This window comes from Mirounga leonina, unplaced genomic scaffold (assembly GCF_011800145.1).
Source record: "Mirounga leonina isolate KUSES-001 unplaced genomic scaffold, KU_Mleo_1.0 Mir_114, whole genome shotgun sequence".
Lineage (NCBI taxonomy): Eukaryota > Metazoa > Chordata > Mammalia > Carnivora > Phocidae > Mirounga > Mirounga leonina.
The window spans coordinates 3,754,965-3,782,672 of record NW_023270265.1 but is presented as its reverse complement, the minus strand read 5'-3'; the positions used below and the strand labels follow the sequence as shown (position 1 = coordinate 3,782,672).

Below are 27,708 nucleotides of genomic sequence, written 5' to 3'. Positions count from 1 at the left end.
GTTACCCTCCCTCATGCTATCTTCAGGCTTGAGGGGAGGACCTTAGCTGTCCTCACTGGTGTGGCTCCAGGCTACTCAAAGCTTGGTCCATGGATCGCAGCATCAGTGTTACACGGGAGCTCGTTAGGGACACACATGCTCAGGTCCCAGCCAGACCTCCTGAATCATGAATCTACAATTTAACAGGGTCCGCAACAGATACGCATGCATAGCACAATGTAAGAAGCCCCGGTCTAGTTAAAAAAAAAAAAAAAAAAAAAAAAAAACCCACTCAAGGTCAATAGCGTCTTCTCTCAGAAGTTCCCTCTGCCTCTGCTCAGATCCTTCCAGAGTCTAGGTGTGCAGGACTGTAAAACCCTAGCAGAGGCCTTTATGGTTTTCGGCAGAGTAAAGCAGTCATTCCTCAAGCCAGGCAGCCACGGAGGAAAGGCAGGGAGAAGTGCCGAGGGGTGGTGGCAGGAGTGGCCTCCCCCAGCCCGTGTGTCTCAACACAGCAGAGTCATTAATTAAGATACGGCCGGCTGCTGGCGAAGCAGTCACCCTGGCGTTCCCTGTCTGCCTGGGACTGGCGTGAGGTGTGAGAATCTGGGTAGCCTTCTCCATGGCTCTGCCCCACTGGCGTTGATTGTGTATGATTAATGATTTAAAGGAATAAAAAGAGAAAGGTCAACTTCTGAGTTCAAGACAGAGCAGCTACACAGGGAGTAATTAAGATACTTGTGTAAGCATGATTAATAAGCACAAACTGGCACTCTGGGCAGTAAACAAGACACAAGCAGATGGTTAGCATGGAAAAGGTTTCTCTTTTTTTTTCCCCCCTTTCCTAAAAGCAATTTTTCAGCAGCTTGAAACTTGGCTTATGAATTCTTTTCCTCCCCCAAGTCTCAAAAAACTCATTATCTCCACATTCTTTAAAAAAAAAAAAAAAAAAAACAAAAACCCGTGGTGAACCCCTTTCAATGCTCACTCATTCTCTCTTTCAAAAAAGATACCTTATTATTTTATTTTATTTTATTTTTACAGATAACTAGAGTTTGCTTGTAAAATGGATGCAGCTCATCTTTGTTTCTCGCTGCCTTTTATGTCAGGCATCCCATGCATTGCCAAGCCTGACAAGGTGGTTCACCGCGGAGTCTTTTAAGTCCCACCCACCACTTCTCCCCCCACATCCTGTGATGGGCAGAACAGAGGCATCAGTGGTGGCATTTCCGAAGAGTGCTGGCAAGCAGGTGTCAGAGCCGTCCGGCAGGCACCCCTCACGAACACTAATCAGCCTTGGTGTTCTTTTACAATCCATATCTAATTCGCAAGTTTCATTCTTTCTGAAAAACAATTACTAGGTTTTGAAGTTCATTGTGCATTTACTCAACTGTCTCTTCACATTAACGTAAAGTGGGAACAAGAGAAAATAGAGTCAGCAGGGAAGGGACATCAAAAGATGTTAAGAGTGGATGAAGGCTTTATTTTAAGAGTAATATAATTACAGATGTGTGCAATATTTTACAATAAATGAAACACAAAAGGTGTATCCCTGTACTTTGAAGATTGTGTGTGTGTGTGTGTGTGTGTGTATGGAGAGGCAAAGAGAGACAGACAAAGAGACATAGGAGAGAGACACTCAGATGTACACATTCCTGTGGGGATGGGAAGAGAGTTAAGAGAGAGAGGTCATTTAGGACTTGGGAAAACAAAGATTCTCCCAGGATCAGAAGAGTAAGGTATGCACCTCACCTAGTAAAGAGGAAAAAAAATAATTTATCAATGACAGAGCAGGCAGACTTAGTAGGGGAAGGAAGGGAAAGGGAAGGACAGAGAGAAAAAGAAATAGAGAAAGAGGCAGGGAGGGAAGGAAGAGCAAAGAGAGAACAAAGAAAAACGGAAAGTTGGCTCTTAAGCCAAAACTAGAAAAGCAATTGGCATACTTGATGAAGAAAGCACCATCGACCTGGAGTCCTTCTCCCAAATTCTAGTTCTTAAACTTCCTAAAGCCCATGATGAATTGTTAGCCCCTGGACCACTGTCACCCAATTGTGAGGATGACTGGCCCTTGACAGACACAGAAACACACTTTGTACAACAAGCTGCTGTGCATTTCCCCAGGCCAGCCTCAGTGCAGAGACCAGGTCTGTGCTCACCATTCCCTGGCCAGTGCCAGGGACCACCCACCTCCCCTTCTACTCCCGGGACCAGTCCTGTCAAGTTTGTCCATCCAACAAAGGACAACAACTCTGGTCCCAAACTTGAGTTCACATCACTCAGCTTCTATGTCCCCAGGACTGGAAAGCACCACAGGAGGTGGCCCCTGCACCTAGGCCAGCAAAGGGCCTCAAACAAGCGGCCAACTATATTCTCTTCTTCCTCACCACCAAAAACAAAGCAAAACAAAAAACCACATACACACACACAAACAAAACACCCCAAGCTTCCCCCAATAGAAAATTGTAATATATTATCACTATGATGCTTGGCCTCATGCCTCAAGCCTTTTATTTTTTGTTTTATACTAAACACCTTAGTAATTCTTAAATCAGCACTTTCCAAAGGTCTTAGAAAAATAACTGAAAATGTTTGGAAAACTCTATATTGCTCAAAGTAGAATAGGGCTCTTTTCTGTAGAAAGCTGCAGTCCCTTTAAGATGCTAATGTGCTTTGTGAATTGTCCATAGGGGCATAAAGCACATCATTTCCCAAATTGACATGACTTTAAAAGCTGCCCCCCTCCCCAAGACTTGGGTTCCATGGAATACTCTTTGAGAAACACAGATCTCTATTTAAAAAATTCTTTCCTGTTTGAAAGTAGTAACTAATTTACCCTCTATCTTTTCTTTCTCTAGCCTGAACATACCAACCTTACAAGATTTTCCTTCAGAGATCTATTTTCTACCCCTTGAATCATTTTTCCACCAGCCTGCCCTACCTCCTATTTTTTTCCACATTCTCTTTGAACTCTGGTAAGCAACTCCAGAGCTCCAACAAGGATCTCATTCATGCAGCATGGAGTGAAAAAGGCTTAGGACATCCTACTCCCTTTAATGCAGCTCCAGATTATACTGGAGTTTTGCCTGGTCACCCCACATTATCTGCAAGTGCAAGCTGAGGTCTCTCTCCAGATAATTCACATCCATAATTTTATTTGTTCCAAAGTTATTTAGAAGTTTCTGGAATAGGTACAAAAAAGTCTCAACACTGTGGAGGCAGAGAGAAGGGGAAGAAAGGAAATGCTCACATTTGGCAGCATCCACACACTCCCAGCTCACATATACCCCTCTCAGGATGAACTGTTTAGAAAAAGGCTTATAAAACCACAGCAGAGTATAGACACCAATGTTCTCCACAGCCCAAGCAAGCAAAGGACAGTAAGAAAAAAAAAAAATCAAAAAAAAAAAGTACGTATGTTTTCTTCTTTATTAGGAACCATCCTTAGTCTAAGACTCATTACCTTGCACCTAACTTGCTTTAACAGGCTCCCCAGTCTGCTTTCCTAATTCCCATCTCTTACCCTAGAACTAAATGTAAATGCACGTCAAACATTACTTCCACTATGCCCCTCCTCTACTCAAGCACACATTTCACCTTCCCCACAATCCTAAAAGATGGGTACTGTTATTATCCCCATTATATGAATGAGAAAACTGAAAAACAAAGAGCTAAACTCCCCAAGATCACACAACTAGAAAGTGGGGGAGCCAGGATTTGAACCCTGTGCCCTCTGGTTCCAGGGTCAATGCTTGCCTGGCTGCCATGGCTCTCTGTGCCCTAGCCCCACCCAACTGTTCAAGAGTAGCTTCCCACTGTCCCAGCACACCGGTACCCACCATGCTTCCTCCCAACCTCCCCAACTTCCATTCTCTTCTTTATCTTCCCAGGATTTGTTCATATGCCACAATGTCTAAGATCTTGCTGACCATTTTTTTTTTTTAAGATTTATTTCTTTGAGAGAGACAGAGTGTGCACATGAGTGTGTACAAGTGTCTGGGGGGTGGGGTGCAGATGAGGGTGAGAGAGAATCCCAAGCAGACTCCCTATTGAGTGTGGAGCCCCATGCCAGGCTCCACCTCCCCACCCTGAGATCATGACCTGAGTCGAAATCAAGAGTCAGAGGCTTAACCGACTGAGCCACCCAGGTGCCCCCTTTCTGACTATTCTAAGCACCAGTGTCCTTTCCTGTGAATGCTCCTAATATGTGGCCTATCTCACACAGCTTCGGGCTAAAGGACTTTATGGCTTATATTTTTCACCAGTGTTTTTAGCGTAATGGTTGCTTTGTCTCAACTAGATTAGAAACTCCTTAAGGTTTCAAAGTAGCTGCTCATAGGGTGAATAAATAAAGGGACATCTTTCTACTACCACCCAATGTGGCCCTTATTGGGCAGAATCCTTTTATTGCTACCCAATATGTCTCTGGTACCAAGGCTACCTCCAAAATTTTCTCCCATGCTCCTTTCCTCTCAAGCATAAGCCTCCATTTTATTGTCTCTTGGGCTGGCCCACAAATTGAAATAGAACATGATGCTTAATTTTATATCAACCAGTTAAGCTGCTTTAAACACTTCAATATTCCCCCAAATGTAGTTAAATATATGAACTTGCACTTAGAGTTGTCAACAACGCATTGACAATTTGTTTTATAGTTGCATGTTAATCTACAATCTGTTTAATGCAATCCAATACATTATTCAGGATAGTGATATATAAATTTAAGTCTTAGAGCATGAAATATCATTTAGGATTAAGGCTCTAATCTCTTAACAGAGGAGATGTTCACTCACAAAGGCAAACAGCAAAGAAGAGTCCCTGCATATAAAAGGCATCATCATTGTTTCCTGCACCAAGGAAACCAGCTACAGGGCATGACCCTCATGGAGGGCAGGAAAAAAAGGGAGACAAAAGTAACCTTCCTTCCTGCCCCCAAGCAAGGACGGTCACTAAATCAGCCTCACAAAGTAGTTAAAAATTCACTGACCCAAAGCACTGCTGCTGACTACCTCTTCTTCCTTCCCAAAGTCCTCAGGTAAGAGAACAATAGTGGGGACTTACTCATGTAACGCAACCCTATGAAGTAGGTACTCTTATTATTCCCACAGTGTCAGTGAAGAAACTGAGGCAGAGCCAGGAAGGGACACTGCTGAGCCAGGCAGGCTGGTGGCAGAATCTGGTTTCACCACCACTCTTTACTCTGCTAATCACCCCACGCAAAACATTAGTCGTCAGGCTAACTTCCAAGCCCAAGACCAGAGACCACTACAAGTTCCTTGTGATAAAATAATTGTTCCATAAACACGGTGAGCAATTAAAGAAAACAATGAAGACTATAAATAGAAGATATTCACTGTCCTCAAAAAGTTCACAGCAGAAGAAATGAGGCAAATACTCAAGAAGAGATCAGCAGCAGGTCATTAAAATGCCAAAAGAGGGATCACCGGAGAGGTCCCAGGAGGAGAGCTGTTGACTCGGAGGGGGCCAGGATGGAGACAGACTAAGGGATGAGGGCAGGAGAAGGGGCCCGGGCTCCTCACCACATTTGAACCAAGTACCCCCATTCAAGCCCCATGGAAAAAGCTAGCCTAAGAGTCGGCTACAAAATGTCGCTTATCCATATGTGAAACGCCCCACCGACAAACAAAGATGCTACAAGACACATCCCTTTCAGGCAGGGGACCCAACCACAGCCTGCTCCCTACACACAGCATACACAGACATTTCCTCTGAAACCATATATTGGTCACTCTGATGGGGTGCATCTTTCCACAGAGCCCAGCCCTGGCAGGAACTCTGGTCCACTGGGACTAACGACAACATAAGGACACCATCTCGGATGTTCTGTGCCTGAGCTGCCTGAAAACCCACAGACACACCACGACTCCAGCATGGCTGGAAGCCCTCGGGGACCTCAGAGACACAGGCAGATGGTCTGCACGCAGTCAAATGAGCAAGAGGCTGGCCTAGCAAGGTAACTGCCAAGCGAACCAGCAATCCCACTGGGGTGGTCAGCCTCCAAGAACTGCCCCCATTACAACCTTTACCAACTTCATGCTTCCCTTTTTGAAAGTGACATGTATTTCAGAAACATCAAAATGCTTAGAAATTTTAGTGATAAAATGAATAGGCTGTTTGCTCTCCATATTGATATACCTGATTCCAGACTGTCAAAGTGCTTTTAGTTTTAATAGGAAATGTACAAAGTTAGCTTTGCTGGTTTGGACAACCACAAAAAAGATTTATCAGTTGCATGTACCCGTTGAAGTGCCAAGGTTTCAAAGTTAAAATTGGTGCTAGCCGACTTCTAATATTGTTAACACATAACTTTTCAGAGAGTTCTCCTTGCCTTTGTGAGGAAAAGTTTTTGGAAATCCAGTCCACTTGCCAGAAATGTTTGTTACTTTAATGCAACAATTCAAAAGAAGTCCATGAAAACTAGAGCAAAGTTAATTTTACTGTTTAGTTTCTAAAACAGGAAAAGTGTCACATGACTGAAAATAGTGTCACTATGAGTTCAAATCCCTGAGCTGTAAGGATTTCCTTTCATTTCCCTCTCCTGTCTTCTCAAATACATGCTTTTTCATTCTGGTTTTAATTGCTTCAAATGTATGAAATTCCTACTCTTTTTTCTGAAAGCTCTTACAAAGCCATTGTCAGATTACTCACTTGTCCAACTTTCTCTTAAGCTGTGTTACTCTTCGGAGACACTGGTGTTCACATCTGTGCCCTGCACAAGGTTTGGCTTTACCTCCTGTGCTCAACTTACTCCAAGACAAGTAGTTACTAGCACATCTTCATGCCAGTAAATCTTTCAATGAAAGAATAAAGAGAAAGAAAGGAAGGGGAGGGGAGGGAAAGGGACAAAAGCCAAACAATGAAAGAGGCCAGGTATTAAGGAAAATGCAGATGATTCAGAATTTCCCAATTATAGAGCTGAAAGCTAAATCTGGTTGCCTCTATCTTCCCATTTGTCTTGAAGTTCCATGAGTAAAACTCTACTTAGCAAATTTTAACATACTCCCAAGTGAGAACGGTTGGTGGTTCTAGTTCAACTCCCATGAACTGAATAGAATGACTAGCATGACCTCAGGAACCTCCAGGACAACCCCATAAAAATGCGGTGTCTCCCCTGTACAATAAGGCTCCTAGAGGTGAAAAATCTGCCTATAGTCATAGAGCTAATAAGTGATAGAGCCAAGAATTGAACCCTTCACCACCTCTTGCCGAAGCAATCTAATCCCAAATCACAATTGCTCCATACCTAAGAGGGCAATCTTTCAACCCAAGATCTGCTTCCCAGCTCTACCTTAGCTGTGTCCCTTAGCCAAAGAAAGGACACATTCAGACAATGCCTTATCACAAAGGGTGGTCACTGACTTCTGGTGTGACTTGCAGCCTTAGGAAGCAAAGTCCCTACAAAAGCCAGCCTGGGGACTTTGCTAAGCAAATCCAGGACAACTACAAACTGCTTAGCAGACACAGAGAAGGCTCAGTCAGAGAAGTGTGGGCAAAAGGGTATATTCAGCAGATACCAAAAATTCAGAAAGGAATGCTAATGGCATTTTTTACAATGGTGTTTACGTTTTAAGCTGGATGTTCTGTGAAGCTGATGCACAAACATAGGGTATTGGGCTCAAGTTGCAAGGAGTACCTTCTCACACATAAGCATAAAATACTTCGAGTTATGAAATAAAACTAGGCTTTCAAAGATTAGCAATGAGTTTGCCGTAAGATGAAGTTAAGTCTAAACAGCCCGGTGGTAAAGTGTATGTGCCCGCGCTGGTGTGTATTTCTCCCGGGGCTAGCACATGCGAGGGGAACCCATGGACACTCCGAGAATGCCTCCACAATTCTATTTCTATCATTACATTACCTTGTACACAACTGGGTATTTACACTGTCACCTTCCAATTCTCCTATACTCTCCACTTTTTCTTCAGCAAAGGGGCAAATTTAATTAATTTTAATTTAGATTTAATTTAGATTCCTCTTCTGTAAGACCTGACGAGACCTCTAGCGAGGCAAGAGGGAGACAAGAACTGCAAAATTCGACTTTCCCTCAAGAAAGCAGACTCTAACCCATCACCCTCAAGTGACAATCAGCAGTTTCTGCAGCACATTATATGAGCAGAACTAATAAGGCAAAGGAATCGAGGGCAGGCTTTTCCCTTCACAATCCTGTCTGAAGCTTAAAAGAAAGTCTGAAAACTAATGAATTCTGCATTCATGTCAGCTCAGTAGAGAGCAAAGTCTTTTATCTTCACCTGGAATAGGAATGAAAGAAGAAAAGCCCAACAGTTCATCCACTTCCCCTAAAACATACTCTGCTTCAGTCCTTTTCTTGGCTAAGAGAGTCTGGAGTCCATTGAAGCTGGAACAGGTCTTAGCAATTGCCTAATGTGACCCACCTTATTTTCAAAGGGAGCAAATGTGAGCTCAGAGAAGTGAAGCACCTTGCCCAGAGTCACAGAGCCAGTCTTCAGATCCAACATCCCGGGCCTTGAGATACCACTATGCTAGCAGAAGAGGCTTCACTCCAAATGTTAAGAATGTTTACCCAAATTTTTCCTCTGAGTGTTTATGAAATTCCAAATCAACATAGGAAATATGTGTAAACTAAAGAGAGGCATTAATGGGCTCAGAGAGAAGTGATCAAAGGGGACCCCATTTCCACAGAATTCCTCCTGAACCAATACAAGGAACACATTTACACACCTATACGCAAATACATGCCCCTACAATGCATGCCTGTAAGACCCAGATATAGCATCTCCCACGGATTCCCTAAAAGGAAATCACCAGAATAGTCTGCAAACGAGCTGACTGCACATTCTATGAGAAAGAAAGTCCTAGGCCCAAAGATTAAAACAAAGTATAAGCAGCTCAAAACCCAAGAGGAAAGGCTTAATGCTTCACAGAACTACTCACAGACAAGTTTAAAGAAGAAGCAGGTTATCAGACAAAATAGTTCTGCAGGGCACTGTGATGTAGTAAGGAAAAAGCTAGTTCCTAACTAAGTTTATCTGCTCTGACAGCTTCTGTCTTGGCCTGGCAGAGGTTGAGTGTCTACACAATGAACATAAAGATAACCTACGATGGCTACACATCCCCATCCATTTGCCAAAGGTCACTAAGGATTGAGCATTTTGCTTCAGTGCCTCCACTAATCCAAAGACATGCCAATCTGCTTACTGTTACACAACATCAGGAGGTTCGGATTTTACTTATTGAGGGATGTCGGGCTCGCTTTGTCAGAACTTGGTGACTATTAGCACAAGGCTGAGTGACCATGGCTGCAATGAATTTTTAAAAAACTATTTGGTTTTAGGATGCCCAGGAAAGAGGATGGGACTAAACAAGATGGCGGGAACTACTGTTGGACAACATTCCACTCTGAGAACATAAAAGCTGAACAGTGGAGCATTGAGAAATTAAATTCATGGCCTGGAAAACAAGCCAAGATTAAAAAATGTCATGTTGATACAGTAGGTGCTCTTGAGAGTGGGGGGAAGACGTCAGAAGCTGGATTGATTGCATTTTCATAGCAATGTTGTGTGATGGAGGTGGGGAAGGGTCAAGTGTATCTACACCCTTTAGTGCTTTGGGGGCACATACCATATCTTTCATCAAAACCCTGTACAATGTAAAAATCCACCATCATACCACTCAAAATTTTCAGCCACCAGGGCCAACCAGAGACCCTTCCCACAGAAGGCTAAGTAAGATTAGCTGGGTCCTATGCCTTCGGCTCGGGCCACCAGGAGGTGCTGTTAGCAGCAACAAGGCTCTCAACTGATGGACAACTTGGAAGGACAAAGGTTACTATGTTCCCCACCTCTAGTGCAGCTTTAAAATCTCCTTCTATCCATGTCTAAACCAACATCCTTCCCAGGCCTCACAGATCCTAACAGGAGTTCATATTTTTCCTTGAATGTCCAAAAAATAGGCATACATGAAATGACCTTGCTGTGAGAGGCCCCAAGACTTCCTGTAGACAAACTTCTAACTCATCCTAATAAAACTGAAATTGGGAGAAAATCCTGAGTGGAAGAATACCAAAGGGCTCATAACACTCTACACAGTCTTTAGGGGTGATCGCTAACCTCACTCCTGATCCCCTAGGACAACATTTTCTACCCAGACTCAAGCTGGAAGGCAGATTTGTTCATGAGCCCAGGTTTAGGAGCTTGCCTGTGCTTACAGGTATGTCCCATCTTCTGCCACAGAGCAACATTTGGGTCAGTGGCACATACAGCACAGAAACTCCATTGTGAAAATACCCATAGCAAGGGAGAGGGAAGACATGGGGCTTTCTAGGGATGAGGGGGATTATGTCAAGAGAGAAAAAGATGGAGAAGATAAGGTAGAAAATAGCAAAGAGAACTTTTAGGGCTGAGTGGCTACTTTTTTTCTCTTTTTACAACAGTGTAAAAAAGACACAAAGAAGCTGTCCTGTCCTGAGGAGAGAGAGCTGCCCTTTGATGCTGAGAAAACCATCTATAATGCTGATGAGAGTTCTCTCTGGCCCTGTCTGCCCACCATGGGGGCTCATCCTCTGACCGAATTCTCACCTCTGGGGTGACTCTTGTTTAGTCTTAGGACTGCAGGAAGAAGGTTCATCTGAGGGTCAGGAAGATGGTAGCCCTCACACCCACAGGAAACTTGAGTCTTTCAGTCAGGAGAGGACCCTCCTTCCCTTTCTTTTAAGGAGTTGAAAAACAAATCCAAATCTGTTTTCTCTTTTGTCTTCAAAAGTGCCAGTATCTTTCTTGCCCTTTGGATGGGGGACAGAGAGAGACTGTGACCTGTTCCCAAAGTCACAGTCAAGATTAGAACCCAGGCCCCAACTCCCAATCCAGGAGGCTAAACTGTTCCACTTTGCTGTCTCCCAGTCTCACCATGAAGGTGAGGGGAAGTCAATAATTGGGGGGGGGGGGGGGACATAAAAAAACAGTTGGGTTAGACAGGACCAAAGCCTTCTTTCCGAAGAAGCCAACTATCATTCTACAGTCCAGTTCCCTAGAAGGTCTGCAGCTTTCAACCACCCAGAACTTCTATTCTTCATCTGTAAAATGGGGATGTGTCCAGCCCCCAAATGAGACACAGCATCAGGGAGTACCTAGCTCCACCCTGGTCAGCACTAAATGAATCTTAGTTACCTGCGCCTTCCCTAGAGCAAATACTTTCTAACATGCACAAAAAATGAAACCGCCTTCTTTCTTAATTGTCAGATTTGCTGTGAGATAACTGGCAGCTCCCTTTGATTTCAGGATTGCTCTGGATGTTTTGCACAGGGAGGCTCCAGAGTCTTCGTTGGGCTTGATGGCCAGATAATGAGACTTGTCTTTCTGCTCACATCCCCAAGTAGACCAGGATAGAAATCCACATGGCCATATGTTTACATATGTGGAGAAGAAAATCTCAATGCAAATAACAAACTTCCTGTAAGAACCCCCTGCCCAGTCTCTACTTAGACCAAATACAAAACAGACTGGACTATTTTTCCTGAGGTTTCCTTTCTTTGAGTCTCAGGCAAATAACTGCTCCACCTACCAGCCTGAGTTATAAGAGAATGCACAGCATCCCGGCAAGAGGTGATATGGTAAAGTGGGAAGCATCAAGTGTCAGGGACTTGAAGAGAGCCCTGATTAAAACCCCAGCTCTGCCCCTTACTGTGATGGAGGGGCAAATTCACAAACGCTTGGCCTCATGTCCCTCATCTGTTCAATAAGGAGAATACCTGCCTAATGGGATGGTTGTGAAGATGGAGTTAATAAAAATCCTGATATAATACTTACGTGAAAAACCAAGTATCACAGTCAACATCAGCAGGCTCCTTGCTATATCCCTAAACCACAGTAGCTGGGCCACCCAGGGAGAAGTCAAGCTCCCTTTCTAAGAAGTCTAACATTTGGATAGACACCCTATCTTCAGACAAACAAAATCTCTGAGCCCAGGACTTACCTTCATTTTCCCGGCTCTCATGGCTTGGTGGGGAGAATGGCAGCAGAAAGGGGTGGGGTTGGGGGCTCAGAGAAAGAGAAACAGATCAAGAGAGACTTAGACTGGATACCTTAGTCCCTCTTCAAGTCTGATTCCCACTTGTTGTGAGGCCCAGCCGTAACTTTGATCTTGGGTTCCACAAGATAATTCAGCATCTTTATAAATCCTCCATTTATGCTATGCTACTTTAAATTGGTTACTAGTTATATGCAATCAAGAGTCTAGGCCAAGACACAAGTCCAGAACCCAAGCTTATATAGGCATCACAAAATATTCTTGTGTGCACCTCCTTTCACCTGCCTTCCCTGTCAAGTCAGCAAACACAGTGGGACGGCTGTGAACCATTAGACTCGGTCAACTCTTTCTTCAAGAGCATGCCTCTCCTCCTCCTGCCACTTCTCAGTCATCTCAGCCTCTTTTTCCAACAAGTCTTACCCTCCCACTCTCTCTCTCTCTCTCTCTCTCTCTCTCACACACACACACACACACACACACACACACACACACACACCACTTCCATCTTGCCTAATTATGCAAGGAGCCAACAGCAACTTGCTGGCATTAGAAGCACAAATTGGCACGTCCCTTGTACCCAGTCCCCAGCCTGTGTGAGCCCTCATGGTCTCCTTCACAGAGCTGGAAACCACCCATAACTGCCTCCAACACGGCCAAAGACCTTAGCAACAATAGAGCATTTAAGTCTTTAGGTTCTTCTTTAAAAAAAAAAAAAAAATTGTACATGGCTGCAAGCATTCCAGCTCAAAGTTGCACTTGGTACAGCCTGCCTCAGGACGCATTTCTCCGACTTGTTGCAGCTCGTGAAGTTGGGTGAGAAGAGGAGACAAGAGATGCCTCAGAAAAGCCTGACAACGAGGACTGGGTAGATTCTGGGGGAAAGAGGCGTTGGGCAAACGTCATCCCCCTAATCTGCATGATGACTGCCGGCCAAGTTTGCTCTCAGAGCTGTGAGAAGGACCAATTAATTTATCAATCTGCACCTCTTTCTGCCATAACATATTTCCCTCTTGCCAACAAAAAATGTGTCCATTATCAGGCAGGTCCCTGTCCTCCTAAGCAGCCTATGTGGCTGTATAATTACACTTCTTTCCTTGACAACTTGCATGATTGTTTTCCTAACAGTATATTACTTCGTTAGTACTTTCCAATATACGTTATTTTTAAACTGTCACTTTTGCCCAACTCATCCCAATTCACACTCGTCTGTTTATCATAACAATCATTAATAACTGTCAGTCCACGCCATCATTGTAACGAACTCACTCCCTCATTAGCATGTTCTAGCATTTGTTCCATAGAGGGGGCTGATTATTTTTTACAACAGGCCAAGCCAATTACTTTAGTGAAATGGAATCACATTAATCAAAACTTAACAAGGTGGCAAATTTAAAGATATCAGATTGCAAAAGACAGCATAACTAATATGTCAGTGTCAGGGGTAGCGTGTAGGTATGCAGCAGCTGTACTAAATATATCTCTTCACAGAGGCCACATGAATTTTGACGTTTCATATGATCTGACAACTACCAAAGTGATATTATGGGAGGCGAGAGCCCGGTGCTGCACGGCTCGCGATGACTTTTGTAGATTCTGGCAAGGGCAGTGTGAGCAGGGTGGGAGGCAGAAGAGGGGCGAGGAAAATGGTGGCCATGCCTATCCAGGCTGGCAGACGGCAGTGGATCACGTCTCTCTGTGCCAAGGCATTTTCTTTTACACTTTAAATGATGATAGTCATCCATCACCATCTGACAACTGCATCAAAACCAGCTGCAAAACATGCAAAGCCCAGCAGTCTAAAATACGCTGACACAACCAAGAGAAAAACAGATAAATATATATATATATATATTTATTTATTTATTTATTTATTCCATAGGCAAAGGAAGCAGAGGAGGGGGAGGAGGTGAAGAAGGAATGGGGGTGGGGTGACTGCCAAGCCTTCAGGAGCAGAGTAAAGAAAACACCAGGGCAGCAAAGGAAGGGGAAGAAAAATGAAAGGGGGGAGCCAAAGAAACGAATGAAAAGGAGACAGACTGCCTTCAGCTCAGGTCATGATCCCAGGGTCCTGGGATCGAGCCCCGCATCGAGCTCCCTGCTCAGTGGGGAGCCTGCTTCTCCCTCTCCCTCTACTGTTCCCCCTGCTTGTGCTCTCTCACTCTCTGTGTCAAATAAATAAATAGAATCTTGAAAAAAAAAAAAAAAAAAGAAAAGGAGACAGAGAGAGAGACAAAGAAAAAGGGCAAGTGATGCATGAGAAAGAGGGGAGGCAGGGAAGAAAGAGGAGAGAATGAACACAAGTCGCTGTCAGTATCTATCGGGGAGGAAGGCAATGTGGAGGTCAAGGCGCTCTTACAGGGAGTGGATTCTGCCCCAGCAAGATTTCCCCAGCTCAGGCTCAGCAGGTTCACCATCCAGTGCCTCAGCCCGCCTTTATTCCCCCTCCCTGACCCTGGCCGTGGTGCCGGGCTCTCGGGCCTGCTCCCACCCCCTCGGTCAAGCTCTATTCCAGTCACACTGCCAGCCCATGGGCTCCTAGGCACCCAGGGGATCAAGTCTAACTCTCCAGTAAGGCACACTTGGGCACCTCCACCACCAGGCTGCTCCCAGCTGCTTAGACCGGCCTCTCACCACAACCCGCCTCTGGGGCTCTTCCACCATGCAGAAGGTGGTTCCAATCTCTGCCCTGACATTCACTGGCTGGGTGACCTTGAGTTATTTGACCTCTTTAAGCTCCCATTTCCTCATCTATAACAATGGAGATGATATTACAGCTCAAGATTTATCTTTTACAGTCAAATAAAAAACACATAAAAAGCACCTAGAAAGATGTTTGACGCATGAGTGGGCCCCATTGTTAGAGTGGTCCTGGGGGTAGAGACTGTATGTTTATCCATCTTTATAGTCAGTACCAAGCAAGCGAGCCCTGAAATTCTGTGGAAATGAGCTGGAGTAGCGCCCTTCCTCATAGTACTCATTTATGGGGTTTATGTTCTTATCCCAGGATCTCTCCTGCCACTTACTTAATAAACTAGGAAATTTGGTTAGCCACACGCAGAAGACAGAAGATGGCCAACATGATTTGTGGGCCTTTCCAGGTGAGCTAGATTGGAAAGGCATCATGGTCCAGTGTGAAACATCTGGATGCTTCCTTGCCTGGCCCCACAACCCAACTGGCCTAACCACCTTGCTGATATTATATGTAATGAAGCCTATTTATTTACTTACTTATTCTGAGGAAGCCCAGAACCAGGTACACCAGGCTGGCAAAGGCCCCATTTTATAATGTGATTAGATTCAGTTATATCACACAGTTCATGAAATTGTGCTATGATTCATTTTTTACAACTTAAATAGCTATTTGGTTGGGTTGCCAGGTTGAACGTGATGAATGTGTATGATAAAACAGAACAAAGAGAGGGGCCAGTGTCTGTAAACCGAAACATTAGTCAGTATATTAACCCTTTCCCTCCTTAATTGTGATGCCTTCCTGGGGGCAGCTGCCCCATGGTCACCCTCCTTCAGACCTCATGTCCAGTGTCAGATCTGTACCAATGCCAGAGGTGACAATTTAATCTCCCAGCAAGGAAAAAGCTTTCTCCAGAAGTTCACCATCTATTCCATCCTAATTCCTGTGTCAGCATAAGAGGACAAGCCTCAAGTGTTCATGGGTCCTACTTCAAAACCCCATCATCTCCCAGATCCCCAACTTATACTCCAGTCCTAAAGCCTACATGTCAAACATTTAACTTATGTCCAAGTCAACCAACGTTCATGGAAATTCTGGTGAGATAGGAGCATGCCACCTAATTACCCACAAGCTACAAGAAAAATAAAGCTGGACTAAAAAAAGAATCACTGTAGTGTAAAATTCAGTTGAAATAACAACTTAGGAGGGGAAAAAAGAGAACCTGCATCCCTCATATCAGTGTCCTTCATGTTGCCTATCAGATTATTTTAGATTGCACTTGGGCACCTATCTAGATAAAGATATCCTAAAGTAGACTCTTGGAGCCAATCATCACTTTGTAAATTATCATTTTTTAAAGGCAATTGGATTTTTATTTTAACGAAGCACATAATTTTAATATTGAAAGAGGTCTCCCCAATTAATTCTCACCCTGACCCACTGTTAGTCATGCTCAGAAAAGAAATCTGAGTGTGGCAGATGTTCCAAAGATGGCTACAACATCTCTCCCACCCAATATGCTCTTCTAGAATGTGCTCTTGCTATTTCCTTACCATGTGGTAGACGATCCCCCTTGCCTTGGATCTGGGCAGGCTCATGCTGCTTTCACAGATAGAGTGCATAGAAGTTACACCATGGGACACAGCTTCCACCGCAGCACTGGAATACTGACACTTGGAGCCCTGAGCTGCCATGTAAAACATCCAACAAATACCCCCTGAGGAGGCCACACCACAAGGAAGACAAGCCACATGAAGAGGCCACGTACAGGGCTCCATTCAGCAGTTCCAGTCGCCAAGTCATCCCAGCCCAGATGCCAGACATGTGTCTGAATGATGACTCCAGCCGCAGCACCAACTTACCCCCAGCTTTTGACTCTTTCCAATGGAAGCTCCAAGCTTGTGGACCAAAGACAACCCATTCCACTCTGTCTTGTCTCAATTCCTAATGCATGGACTCCATGAACGCATAATAAAAATGGTTGTTTCAAGTCTCTAGGTTTTGAGGTAACAGAGTGACAGCCAACAGGAAGACTTGGGAAACCAGGGAAACAAAAGCCAAGTCAAAACCAAACCCAGGTCTGCTGATTCTAGGTTTAGCGCCGTTATCTCCTTTATCACTCTTCCCCTGTGACATTTGCATGATACAAGGTATACCTATGTCACACACATTGATTTACTATAACAGTAAATAAGGCAGGAGCTGAGAAACATCTGGCCATAATCTCATCAGATGCTCAGGGAATAACCCAGAGGTTTCCACTCTCCTTGAAACTAGTCAAATCTCTCAAAAGACCAGACAACAGAAAACGTACATTCACTAGGAACAGCAAAATCTTGGTATCTAGGCATCCTAATAGAAAAAATATATATACCACCCAGCAGTCACTGACATTCACTGGCCCAATGATTTGTTCCCAAGTATAAAATTCCCTGAAAAGCAATCACTGCCCCAAATGGTGGCCCTTATATCACATCTCCCACATATTCCATTTTATTCCAAGCTTGGAGAGTATCAACCATCCCCCAACCTGGTCTTCTGGCCATTTGGATTGGTGATTCAAGTCAGGATACTCAGGATGGATCTGGCAGAGAAATGTCTAGGCTCAGCAGATTTAGGATTTGAGACTAAGATTCAAACAGATGAAGACAACTACATGACGTCTGAATCTTATTCTTCTTTGCACATCTTCCCATGTGAGCCTCCACGTGGTGGCACACTTTCAGATTTACCACCCTCTTCTCTTCCCCTTAATGAATCTGTTAAGAATGCCAGGTTTCTTTACCACTTTCTCAGTCAAGTGAACCCAATGTAATAGTCTTTCAAGAAGAGAGACATTTGGATCAGCTCCTCCTGGGTGGATGAAGAACATCATCCGCCCAAGCTTGGCACACCAGGAATTATGTATATGATCTACTTTCTCCCCAAATCTGCCACAACTTTTTTCTGGATCCAAAATGAAACCTCATGGTCTGACAAGAGATAATTATCTTTTTTGGAGATCTATTTAAGTATTACAAAGGCATAGAAATTAAGTCACACTTAGCCATTTAATGAATTGTCTATTGAAAATAAAAACCAAAATTTTAACCTGTAAAATTAACTTTAAAATAAACTTTAGGGCGCCTGGGTGGTTCAGTTGGTTAAGCGACTGCCTTCAGCTCAGGTCATGATCCTGGAGTCCCGGGATGGAGTCCCACATCGGGCTCCCTGCTCAGCGGGGGATCTGCTTCCCCCTCTGCCCTCTTCCCTCTCGTGCTCTCTGTCTCTCATTCTCTCTCTCTCAAATAAATAAAATCTTTAAAAAAAATAATAAACTTTAAAACTTTAAGATAAACTTCAATAATTTTATGTACATATATGTGATATATCTGCATATGCACAGATTAATACATCGTTTGCATGTTCAAAATTAAGAGCATCCTGGACCATCTGAGATGTAAAAATTTACCATACAGATAGTCATCTTCTATAGGACGTGCCTTCCCCAGGATATCAGAAAAAGACTGATGGATTCTCCCATCATCTAATCCAAAATTCAGAACTTCATGTTTTTCTTTCCTTAACCTCCCAACGGTACACGGACCCTTTCTTCCTTCCTTAGACAATTCACCTCCTCTTTCTTGAGCTCAAGTTTTTCATTTGTAACACACTCAGAGAGAGAAAGAGACTTGTCCAAGTTCACAATGCTTAGCAGGAACTTCAACCCAGGTCTCTCTCAATAGATTGTTCTTTTCACTTCTACCTCCTCATTTAACTGAATGCTTGTGCCCTGCTGCCCCATGTCTTCCCTATTCCCACCCTTAGAACGGCTGCAGCACTGTAGGGCCCAAGCGAGGCTAAGCCTGGCAGGAGAAGAATGGGCTCCCTCTGCAAATCAGTGTAAATGGCCTAGGCCCCAAAATGAGGCTCTCGCTCAGATTCTCAAATACCCAACTGGCAAGGGAAAAAGACAAAAATATTGCCACCAAAAGGTTTCAAACAAAACAACAAAACTTCCCTTTAAACTCAACACAGAAAGTCACTTGAGGACAGAGCATGTAGGTCCCTAATATTCTCACCTTGCACCAGACATTCCCCCAGCCTGACCCCTGTGCTAACAGAGAAGCTGCAGATGTGCGAGGGGCCTCTAATTTATTTCCCTCCCTGATTTATTTTCCCCCTGCACATCACTTTGGTATGACAACAATGCTTAATTCGATTACACGTGATATATAAAATCATTGCAGCTGTTCAGAAATATTCACAACAAGAGCATTTCAGATCCACACTCAGACACAGATACACACACACACAGAGACTTTGTGAAAATCTTGTTAAAAATCACACAGGGAAAGGAGAAAACAAAAAGCTCTTCTTCCTACTCATTAGGCATTTCCAGCGTTCCTTGCCCACATGCTTTGTCCGCAGGCACAGAATTAAAAGCACCTCCTCAAAAAAAATTCAGAGGAGGTCTAATGGGGGGGAGGGGTTGATAGCCTTTTGGGGTGCAATGGTGGCAATGCAACAGAAAAATGAGAGTGTGTATCATTTAATTTTACTTCAAGAGGCTGCTGTGAAACCGGGTGCATTTAATGCCCTTTTAAACGCCACGTAAAAGTTTCTCTCCCGCCTGCTCACTCTGTGGGCTACATACCGTGCCTAAGATTAATCCCTCAGGAGTTTTTTATTTCCTATTCTGCCTATCTTTCATCTTCACCCCAGACTAAGCAGATGGATGTGAATTCAAAGTTTTCTGATCTTTAGCACAAGTTATGGAGGGTTATCTTTGGCTGTATATCTTTCCACTGGCAGTGCTCCCTTGGTGATGAAGGATTAACCACCCCAGCTGTCTCTTCCCAGAATGATGCAGTGCCGTGCTCCTCAACACGACAGCATCACTTAATCTTAATGTCCGCTCTGCGAGCGCAGCCGCGCAGGACAAAGCCAATCAACATCAGATGCCACCAAGATGGACCTACTGCTTGGCCCTGGAGTCTCTCACCCTCTCACTCCTATTAATCAACATCATCCAACCCAATCCCAGAGTTCACTTCTCTCAAACCACAGTTAAACCAAGCTGGGGTCCCTGTTAACCATGTGAAGCACGTGGCGGGAGGAGGGGTGGTGGGCGACAATCCCTCACGTCGGGAGCAAGCACACCAAGCCTCCTCGCTGACTGAGAAGCCCTTCCGTCCGCCCACCTCCTCCCCGAGGTCAGCACCCATTCTGGAGCACTCGGGTCGAGTGCCTCTTCACACACTGAAATCCACCTGTATGGTGTAATTGAGACTATCTTGAATGAAACCTACCTGTCTTCCAGAGACCCCACAAGATCTGAAGAGACATATGCGCCCATTCATGACTGAATTCCATCAGCTTCCTTTGCTCCCCAGTCCTCACCCTTACCAGCAGCTTACATGTGCAAAACGGGGCCTAACACTCCACTTCTTTCTGTACAAAAACACTTAGTCTCACAAGAGATGGCACAAATGGAAAGCCTGACCCGACGAAAAATAAATGCCCTGCTTGTGTGACTGATACATCCATGAATACTTTTAATCCTAGTAAGTGTTCTACCCTCCCTCCTTCTCCTTTTTAAGTTTATGTATCACAGGTAGGGAAAGCAAAATGGTACTCTTGGTTTTTTTCTAGCTCCAAGCAATTATAGTAATGTACCTCCCTTTTCCTTCTTGAGGAAGGGAACAAAAAAAGTCAGCCCAGATCTCAAAGGTAAACGTAATAAAACAGTAAATTATTGCTAGAGTTTACTAAACAAATGCAACCTAGTTAAATTTGGAAAAATCTTCACTTTTGCTTACATTTGCAATTTTACTGCTGAACTACTGGTATTTCTTACTTATGCAACATTAAAATGTATAAGAAATCCTCTTGTGTGCTATATCCAGCATCTACTCTTGATTTATAATACCCAATTTAGGGGGGAAAAAACACAACCAAACCTGATTTAAATCACAGATTACTCTGTAAAACACAAGCAAGGAACTATTCCAAATCCTAAATGTAATTTAAACATATTTATATTTTACAGTGATATATTTTCCCCATTCCTTGTCTTACGACTGTAAACTTTCTATAATTATATAAGCAATTTCCCTAAGGTCACAACATTGATCATAGTTATAAATTGCTAAAGTACAACAACACACAGTGAACAGTAAAATATATGCTGGACATCACAAACAGTTTCATCAAATCAGGAGTGGGGTGGGGAAAGAAGAAGGAAAGAAGAATGGAGATAGAGAAAGGGGGGAAAGGAACAAACAAATTTTCCGAGAAGTCATTAGACAATGTCACATCCCTTCCTCAAAGCCATCTGGGACACAGGGTTTACAAGTTGACCTGAGAAGAGCTTGGTTTAATTTTTGATGATATTCTTAACCCTTTGCCATTTGAGAAGGTCAGCTATAGAAGCCACTCAGGTAAAGCACAAATAAGAACCAGGAAGGGAAATCCGACGAGATTAAAACCGCCTTCTGCCATGAACGGTAGTTCTCAAACTGTATTCTTAGGAACGCTGGGATTCCATGGAGGCATTCTTGGGATAAAGCAGGAGAGAATCAGGCTTCTCCTTCATTCTTTAACCAGAACTTCTCTATGATCTGTTACCTCTTTGGGCTCAGTGGAAGAAGTCTTACTTGGAAAAAGTTTTAAACACTGTAAAAAGAAAGTAATTCGGAAGCTACCACTCCTGATACTGTCATAGAGAAGGATGAGATCCAAAAGAAGCTATTTGAGGGTCTCCAGTTGCCAGTGTGTCTGGTGTTTTAGGGTAACTTTTCTCTTAATGAAAAAGGATGCGGGTGCTTTCTGCACAGGATGCAAATGGGGTTGCTGTCAGGCGCCTCGAGCGTCCAGGGTTCCAGCCAGCTGCGCTGACAGGCTGGTCACCCCTGATGGTTAACAATGCCATACTCCACTCCGGGCAGCTGCCTATTAGGAAGACAGCTGAGACCCAGAGGGGAAGGAGAAATCAGTGTGTGACAGGCACTGCCCTGCTCAATGTAAAATAAAGTTAAAAAGACCCATGTTCTCTGAAAGCTTAGAAATGCAGCAGTTCCAGTTTTTCCTTCGAAACATTTTCCAAGTGAGGCTAAGCATCTCTATAGCTCAGGATCCTGCTTCAGCTCTCCGAGCAAACTACAGAGCTTTTAGTACGGGTTACACATGCTTTCCAGGACAATGGCCTTTGAGAGATGGACCTCCTGAAGCACATACTGCTCCCCATATTCCTTTCATTCTGTACCCCTTCTCTGCACTCATTTCTGATGGGGCTTAACACTTTACTTCCTTTTGCACAAAAACACTTAGTTTCTTCCTCTCGTCTTCCTCTCCCCCTCTGCCTCCGTTTTTCGACTTATTTCCTATCAATATTTCTACTTATTTCCCCCACATAAACGGTATCTGGTTTCCTACAACATGACAACTTTCCCTAACCAGAGGGAATATGCATACTATTTCACGGCGCAGGCATGGACCAATCAGAACAGAAGCTGGCTACGAGGAGTGAACAGTTACACTCAAAGGTGGGCTGAGTCGATGTAAGTCTTGGCCCCAACGTCGGAACACAGAGAAACTGTGCAGCCCGCCAGTTAACTGTTCCGGCTTCAGAGTTCAAATCTCCCCTCTACCAGCTTCCTCCTGTACAACTTTACCTGATTTAACTCAGAACCCATCTCCTCTGTAAAATGGGCATAACAGTTCCTACCTGTGAGCAGGAAATGAGTCAGTGCAAGTAAAACAAAAATGCAGCATCAGCACTCCATAGATGTGAGATAGTTATTTCTTCCCCTTTCTGTCCTTAGTTTGTTGGCTGTTTTCCTGTTTGTCATTTGGATTGCCTGAATGTTTTATGGGTCCCCAATCAACAAGCAGAACAACATAAAAGCCTTGCAGATTCTGGTCTTCGAAGACGGGGATCTCTCCAGACCCTGGGTGGGTTGTGGGGGGGCGGGGGGGGAGAGGGGTTAAATCTTGGAGCTGCTAAACCACAGATGATAAAGGTCGTGCTGCTGGGTTATCACCCAGAGACCCATGAGGGCTGAGGGCTTTTACTGGATTATTTATCACTTCAACAGCTTTAAAAAAAAAAAAACTATCAATTTTAAAAATTACACTTATCTTTTTGAAAATTATACGTATAATTTTTATCAGAGCAAAGCTTAATACAACCCATGAAAAAATGAACACATTAAAATCACCTGTAATCCTGCTGCCCACACTATGCTAATACAGCTAGTATTTTATTAAGAGCTTACGGTATGCCAGCATGGTGTTAAGTTTTTTATTATATACCTATTTAATTCTTATAATTCTTTGATACAGATCATAAGTCTTAAGAGTAGCTAGGGCATTAGCTCAAGGTAACATGATCACACTGTTCCTTAGCAACAGCATCAGGATTTGAACCCAAGTCTGAATCCTAAGCTTCTATGCTCAACTCCACCTAAGATTCCCTCCAGGAATCCTAAGCCTAGAAAAAGGTAGACAGGTAGGTAGCTAGGTAGAGGGGCAGACCCAAGAAACTCTCACTGAATTAAGTTTTACAAAGGATTAATCAATATAAATACTTATACCTAAAATGTATTTGGTTCAGGTACAAAATCTTCAATCCTATGAGCCTTGAATTTCTCTAATAAGATAGTTTCAGTATGGGCAAGTCTCACGCACAAGGACTTTCCACATGGCCTCTCAAAAAATGAGTAAACACAGTGCAACACAAACCCACAACCACAACCCATGGGTTTCCCAGAAAGTAACAGAGCAAGGCAGACCAAACATTAAAGAGAAATACTGGGGGGGGGGGGGGGGGACATGAACTTGACAATACACAGGGGCAGTAGTGTCTGCACAAATATTTTAATCAGAAAAAACAGCTTGGGGCAACCTATTAAATGTCAAGAAGGGCCAATTCTTTTAATCCTTCAAATCAAATGCCTCTTGTTTCATCCATTCCTCTAACTGCAGAACCAGAAATATTCCACTTGGGACTTCTTCCATCTCTCCTTGTGGGTGCTGGTTGTGGCCTTCAATATGGACAAAAAGGCCCACTGGGCACTTTTTTTTTTTTATCTGAAAAAAAATCTGTACCTGCAGGGAGAGCAGATAGACTCAAATCCCCCTGAAAACTGAACTGAAAAACTTTAAAAACAAAGTATCCAGCAATTGACGGACTCAAAAGGCATTAAATAGAGAGGAAGTGGGGAAACAAGGCCATAATCCAACGTGAGAGGCCAGATCCGGTCCTCAGACACTCGGGCACAGTACCCCAGGACTCCAGTCTACCCTGGCCTGAGGCTGCCAGCTCCTAAGAAAGTTAAATAATCCTAACTGCTGGAAAAGAGCTCCTGAAAGAGAATGGAGATCCAGCCTGTCATTTACCAAGTACTGAGTCTGGTAACCCAAAACACAAAGGGTCATCAGAGCCTGTATCCCCAGTTCCCCATTTCTTGGGAAACACCCCAGAGTAGCCCCAATTCCTCAGGCACCCAGAGCAAAGCAAGCCCACAACTGCTCTCGTTTCTCAAAAAAGGGTGGCAAGGGGTCTTAGCAACTCTTTGGAGATGGGTTTTCAATTTAATAAATTTCAACTATTGGGACCATGGCCATTTTTGTCCTTCATCTTCATCTTTTACCCTCTTCAGTAAGGTTTTATAGTTTCACAGAAGTCCTGCATTATTTCTTGCTAAATTAATCCCTAGGCATTGTTGCTGTCATTAATTCTAAATGAGACCCCTTCTTCCTCCCCTTTTGCTATATGGGTTTTTCTATCTACTTTGATGACTTCCTGTAACTCTCATTCATTTAGGAGTTTTCAGTTGATTCTGTTGAGTTTTCCAGCTTCACAATCACTTCCCTCAAAAATGGTATTTTTACCTCCTCCTCTTTGTTATTTATGTAACGACTATTTCTATTTCTTATCTTCCTGCATTAACTAAGGCAGTGACTGCAAACTCAAGAGTCCTCAGGGCCAGCAGGTGAGATTACTGAGTGACCAGAGCCTGGGGAGGCCCTTGTGACCTAGACAGTGAGCTTCTGTGTCTAAAGACAGGAGTGGCCACTCTGCTCTGGGCCTGTGTTACATTCAGGAGCACAGACCTCATCTTGCCAGATTTCTCAAGAGAAGCCAGAGATAAGGATTTTCTGGTGAAACCTCCAGTTTCTTTAAAGGTTCACAACTAATTTAAAAAACTGTTAAACATAGGGCAGGCCAGAACAGAGTGCCTGATGTTCAGATTCAGCCCCAGGGTGACCAAAACCTCCAGGTGAGATCTTCCGGGATTGAAGAAAATGATTAATTTAAATCATACTAGAAATGGACCCTCTTATCTCAGTCCTGACTTTCTCTAATGTTGCACCACTGAAGGAGGTTTTGTTTTTTGTTTTGTTTTTTTTTTTACGAATTGGCATATTTATTTCTCAATTTGTGAAAATGTCCTTAATTTGTTGATGTAGCGAACAAATTTCAACTCTGATTGCTGTGCAAAAGAACAGAAGATAATCTGCTTTGCAATGAACTTTAAAGTTCAGCTGCACACAGGCAACATGCTACATATGAAAAAATTACTAACTGAACTACCGGTATTAAATACTGAAAAAAGTTAACAGCTTATTATAATTTATTTTATTTAACAATCTAGGAGGTTCGCAGCCATCAGCAGTTCCAGTGCAATTTCAGGTGCAACTGGGAATTCAGGAATCTCTGTGGAGCTGTCAGTGTAGCGAACCTTGTAGGTAAAATACATGCACACTTTTAATAGCACATGTGAAGGAATCTCTCTAAAATTGACTTCATTGGTTCCGTTCTCAGCAAACCGACCTGGGCCACTCAACATGGCTTTTATTGTTCCAGATGTTAGTGCATGTTCTCTTTTTACAATAAATTCATGACCACCCGAAGATATCAATTTGACATACATGGCATCAGGGCCATCACAGCCACCATACGTTTTCTCTTCTCCATCATGTTCTTATGAAATCCTACTTTACTTCCACGGGAACTTTAGTAGTTTCTCATCAGCCCTGCAGCCACCACAGCCCAGGACGTTTGCTTTTGACTTGAAGTAAAGAGTTTCCATCCTGTTAAATCTCTATATAATGCTAGTTTATCAACATAAACTAAAAACAGTTCATCAGAAACGAATTTTGAATTCTATTAAGATGATCTGGTTTTCTCCTTTGACCCTAGTGTGATTATTTATATCAATAAATTTCCTAAGATTGGAAAAGAAAAAAAAAATGCTTAAAATATACTGTGGGAGAATCCACTATAATATGTGCTTTCAAAGAAAAAATGTAAACAGAGCTGTAATTTTTTTAACTCCTTGATTTTGCTTTATTGGCTCAACCCTTAGCTGTGACTTGCTTTCTCACCCATATTCCAGCAATTTATGCTAATCTGTCAAAATCCTAGTCATAAAACTGCCACTGACATCATCGGTTTCAAAAAATTATTCACAACTGGATCCATCATCAGCTCAGTCTACACAGTTTCAAATTCCAAAGCAATTCCACACCACAATCTACATCTGTATTCCCAAATCCACTTTGATACAGTTTCCCAAGTCCACTTTGATACAGTTCACTCTTTGGAAAGATGTTAGAATGACAAATTTTCTAGAAACAGGTTTTGTTGGGGGCAGGAGGGGAGGGGAGGCAGCTTTAAATAAAAAAGATGTAACTGGCTTAAGACAGAAAAGACATTCAGTGCATGAATGTAAAAACACACTAAACTTGGCTTACAAAGTTGTTAATTATGTATTTGACAGTGAAATATCGCAAACAGCTGGGGCTAAAGAATACAAACTCACACAGGGAGTGGGTAGGAGTGGGAAAAAATACATTCAGACTGGCAAACGCCATCAAAGCGGTTGTTTAAGCTCAACCTCCTCTACTGTAACAACTTTTAACACCTATGTAGCAGGGTCACCTACCTCAACCAAAATTCACAAGCCAACCTCCCAACTCCTATTCCGAGGCTTCTACATGCAGCCCCGGCTCTCAATTACAAATTCTCCTCCCCCATTTAGAAAGTTGGACCATACAGTTTACAACCATCAGAGAAAAAGAGCTATGGCAGAATCTAAAAGAATGTGCAAACCAAGGCTGTAAAAAGAAAAGCCATCCCTTTGAGAAGTTTGGTTTTATTTTTTTTCAAAATATGTAAATAGTCACAATGCCTTGGGAGACTGCTCCAGAGAACTCCCAGAGCCTGACATCCCATCTCCCCTCAAACACATGCTCAAGCGCTCACCACATCTTCTGCCAGGAATCCACTCCCCTGGGACTCCTCCCCCAACCCACAGGGAGAAGCCAAGGTCAGAAATATGCACATGGAGTTGTTCTGAAAATTCTCACCAGCAGAGTCCATGACAAGGCAAAGCCCAAACATGACATCTTGGGGGTGGGGGGCGGAGGGAATAGCTGCCTGATCCTCTCACATTAGGAGGAAAAATTCTTAGGAAAAAAAAAAAAAACCCACTCTTTAGGGATCCTCTCAGCAGTTGTATGCTGTAAAAGATACAGGCCTCCCCTATACTGGATACAAAGACAACTTGGTTCCAGCCCCACAAGACATACCTGGTGGCAAAAAAAAAAAAATCTTTAAGTCCCCCGCACATTTTAACATTTGAGTGGGAGTCAGAAGGGTGCAACTTAGAAAGTATAACATTTCTAGAAGTATTTTAATATTCTAATAACTCTAACAGTATATTGGTAAAGCCTTCCCTAATAATTTGATATTGGCTAGCTAAGATGATAAATTTCAAAGCCCAAAGGTTAGAGCCTTCTAGGAAAAAAAAGGGGGGGGGCGTATCACAACAGCCCCTTTTTTTAGATGGGATGATGAAACATCCTTATTTGTCTGCCTCCAAGTATTTTTATAAAATGCTGAGAACAACCAGTTTGTGACTTAAGCGTCTCTGAAAAGGACCAACTACCAGTGGACAGCCCAATTCCTTCCTCTAGTAATCGCCCCCAAAGATTTCCACATCTTGGACAAAGGTTTAAGAGGTTGATACTCC

At 43.3% G+C, this 27,708-nt stretch overlaps 2 protein-coding genes across 7 annotated transcripts in view; both read right to left on the bottom strand.

The window, feature by feature from the left end:
• LRMDA (leucine rich melanocyte differentiation associated) overlaps positions 1-27,708 on the bottom strand; it is a 1,063,938-nt gene that overhangs the window by 845,317 nt on the left and 190,913 nt on the right. The window lies entirely within an intron of this gene.
• On the bottom strand, positions 24,715-27,493 carry LOC118022014 (elongin-C-like). Its single transcript, XM_035022488.1, has one exon. The coding sequence runs from the start codon at positions 25,603-25,605 to the stop codon at positions 25,315-25,317; it is 291 nt and encodes a 96-aa protein (XP_034878379.1). The 5' UTR covers positions 25,606-27,493; the 3' UTR covers positions 24,715-25,314.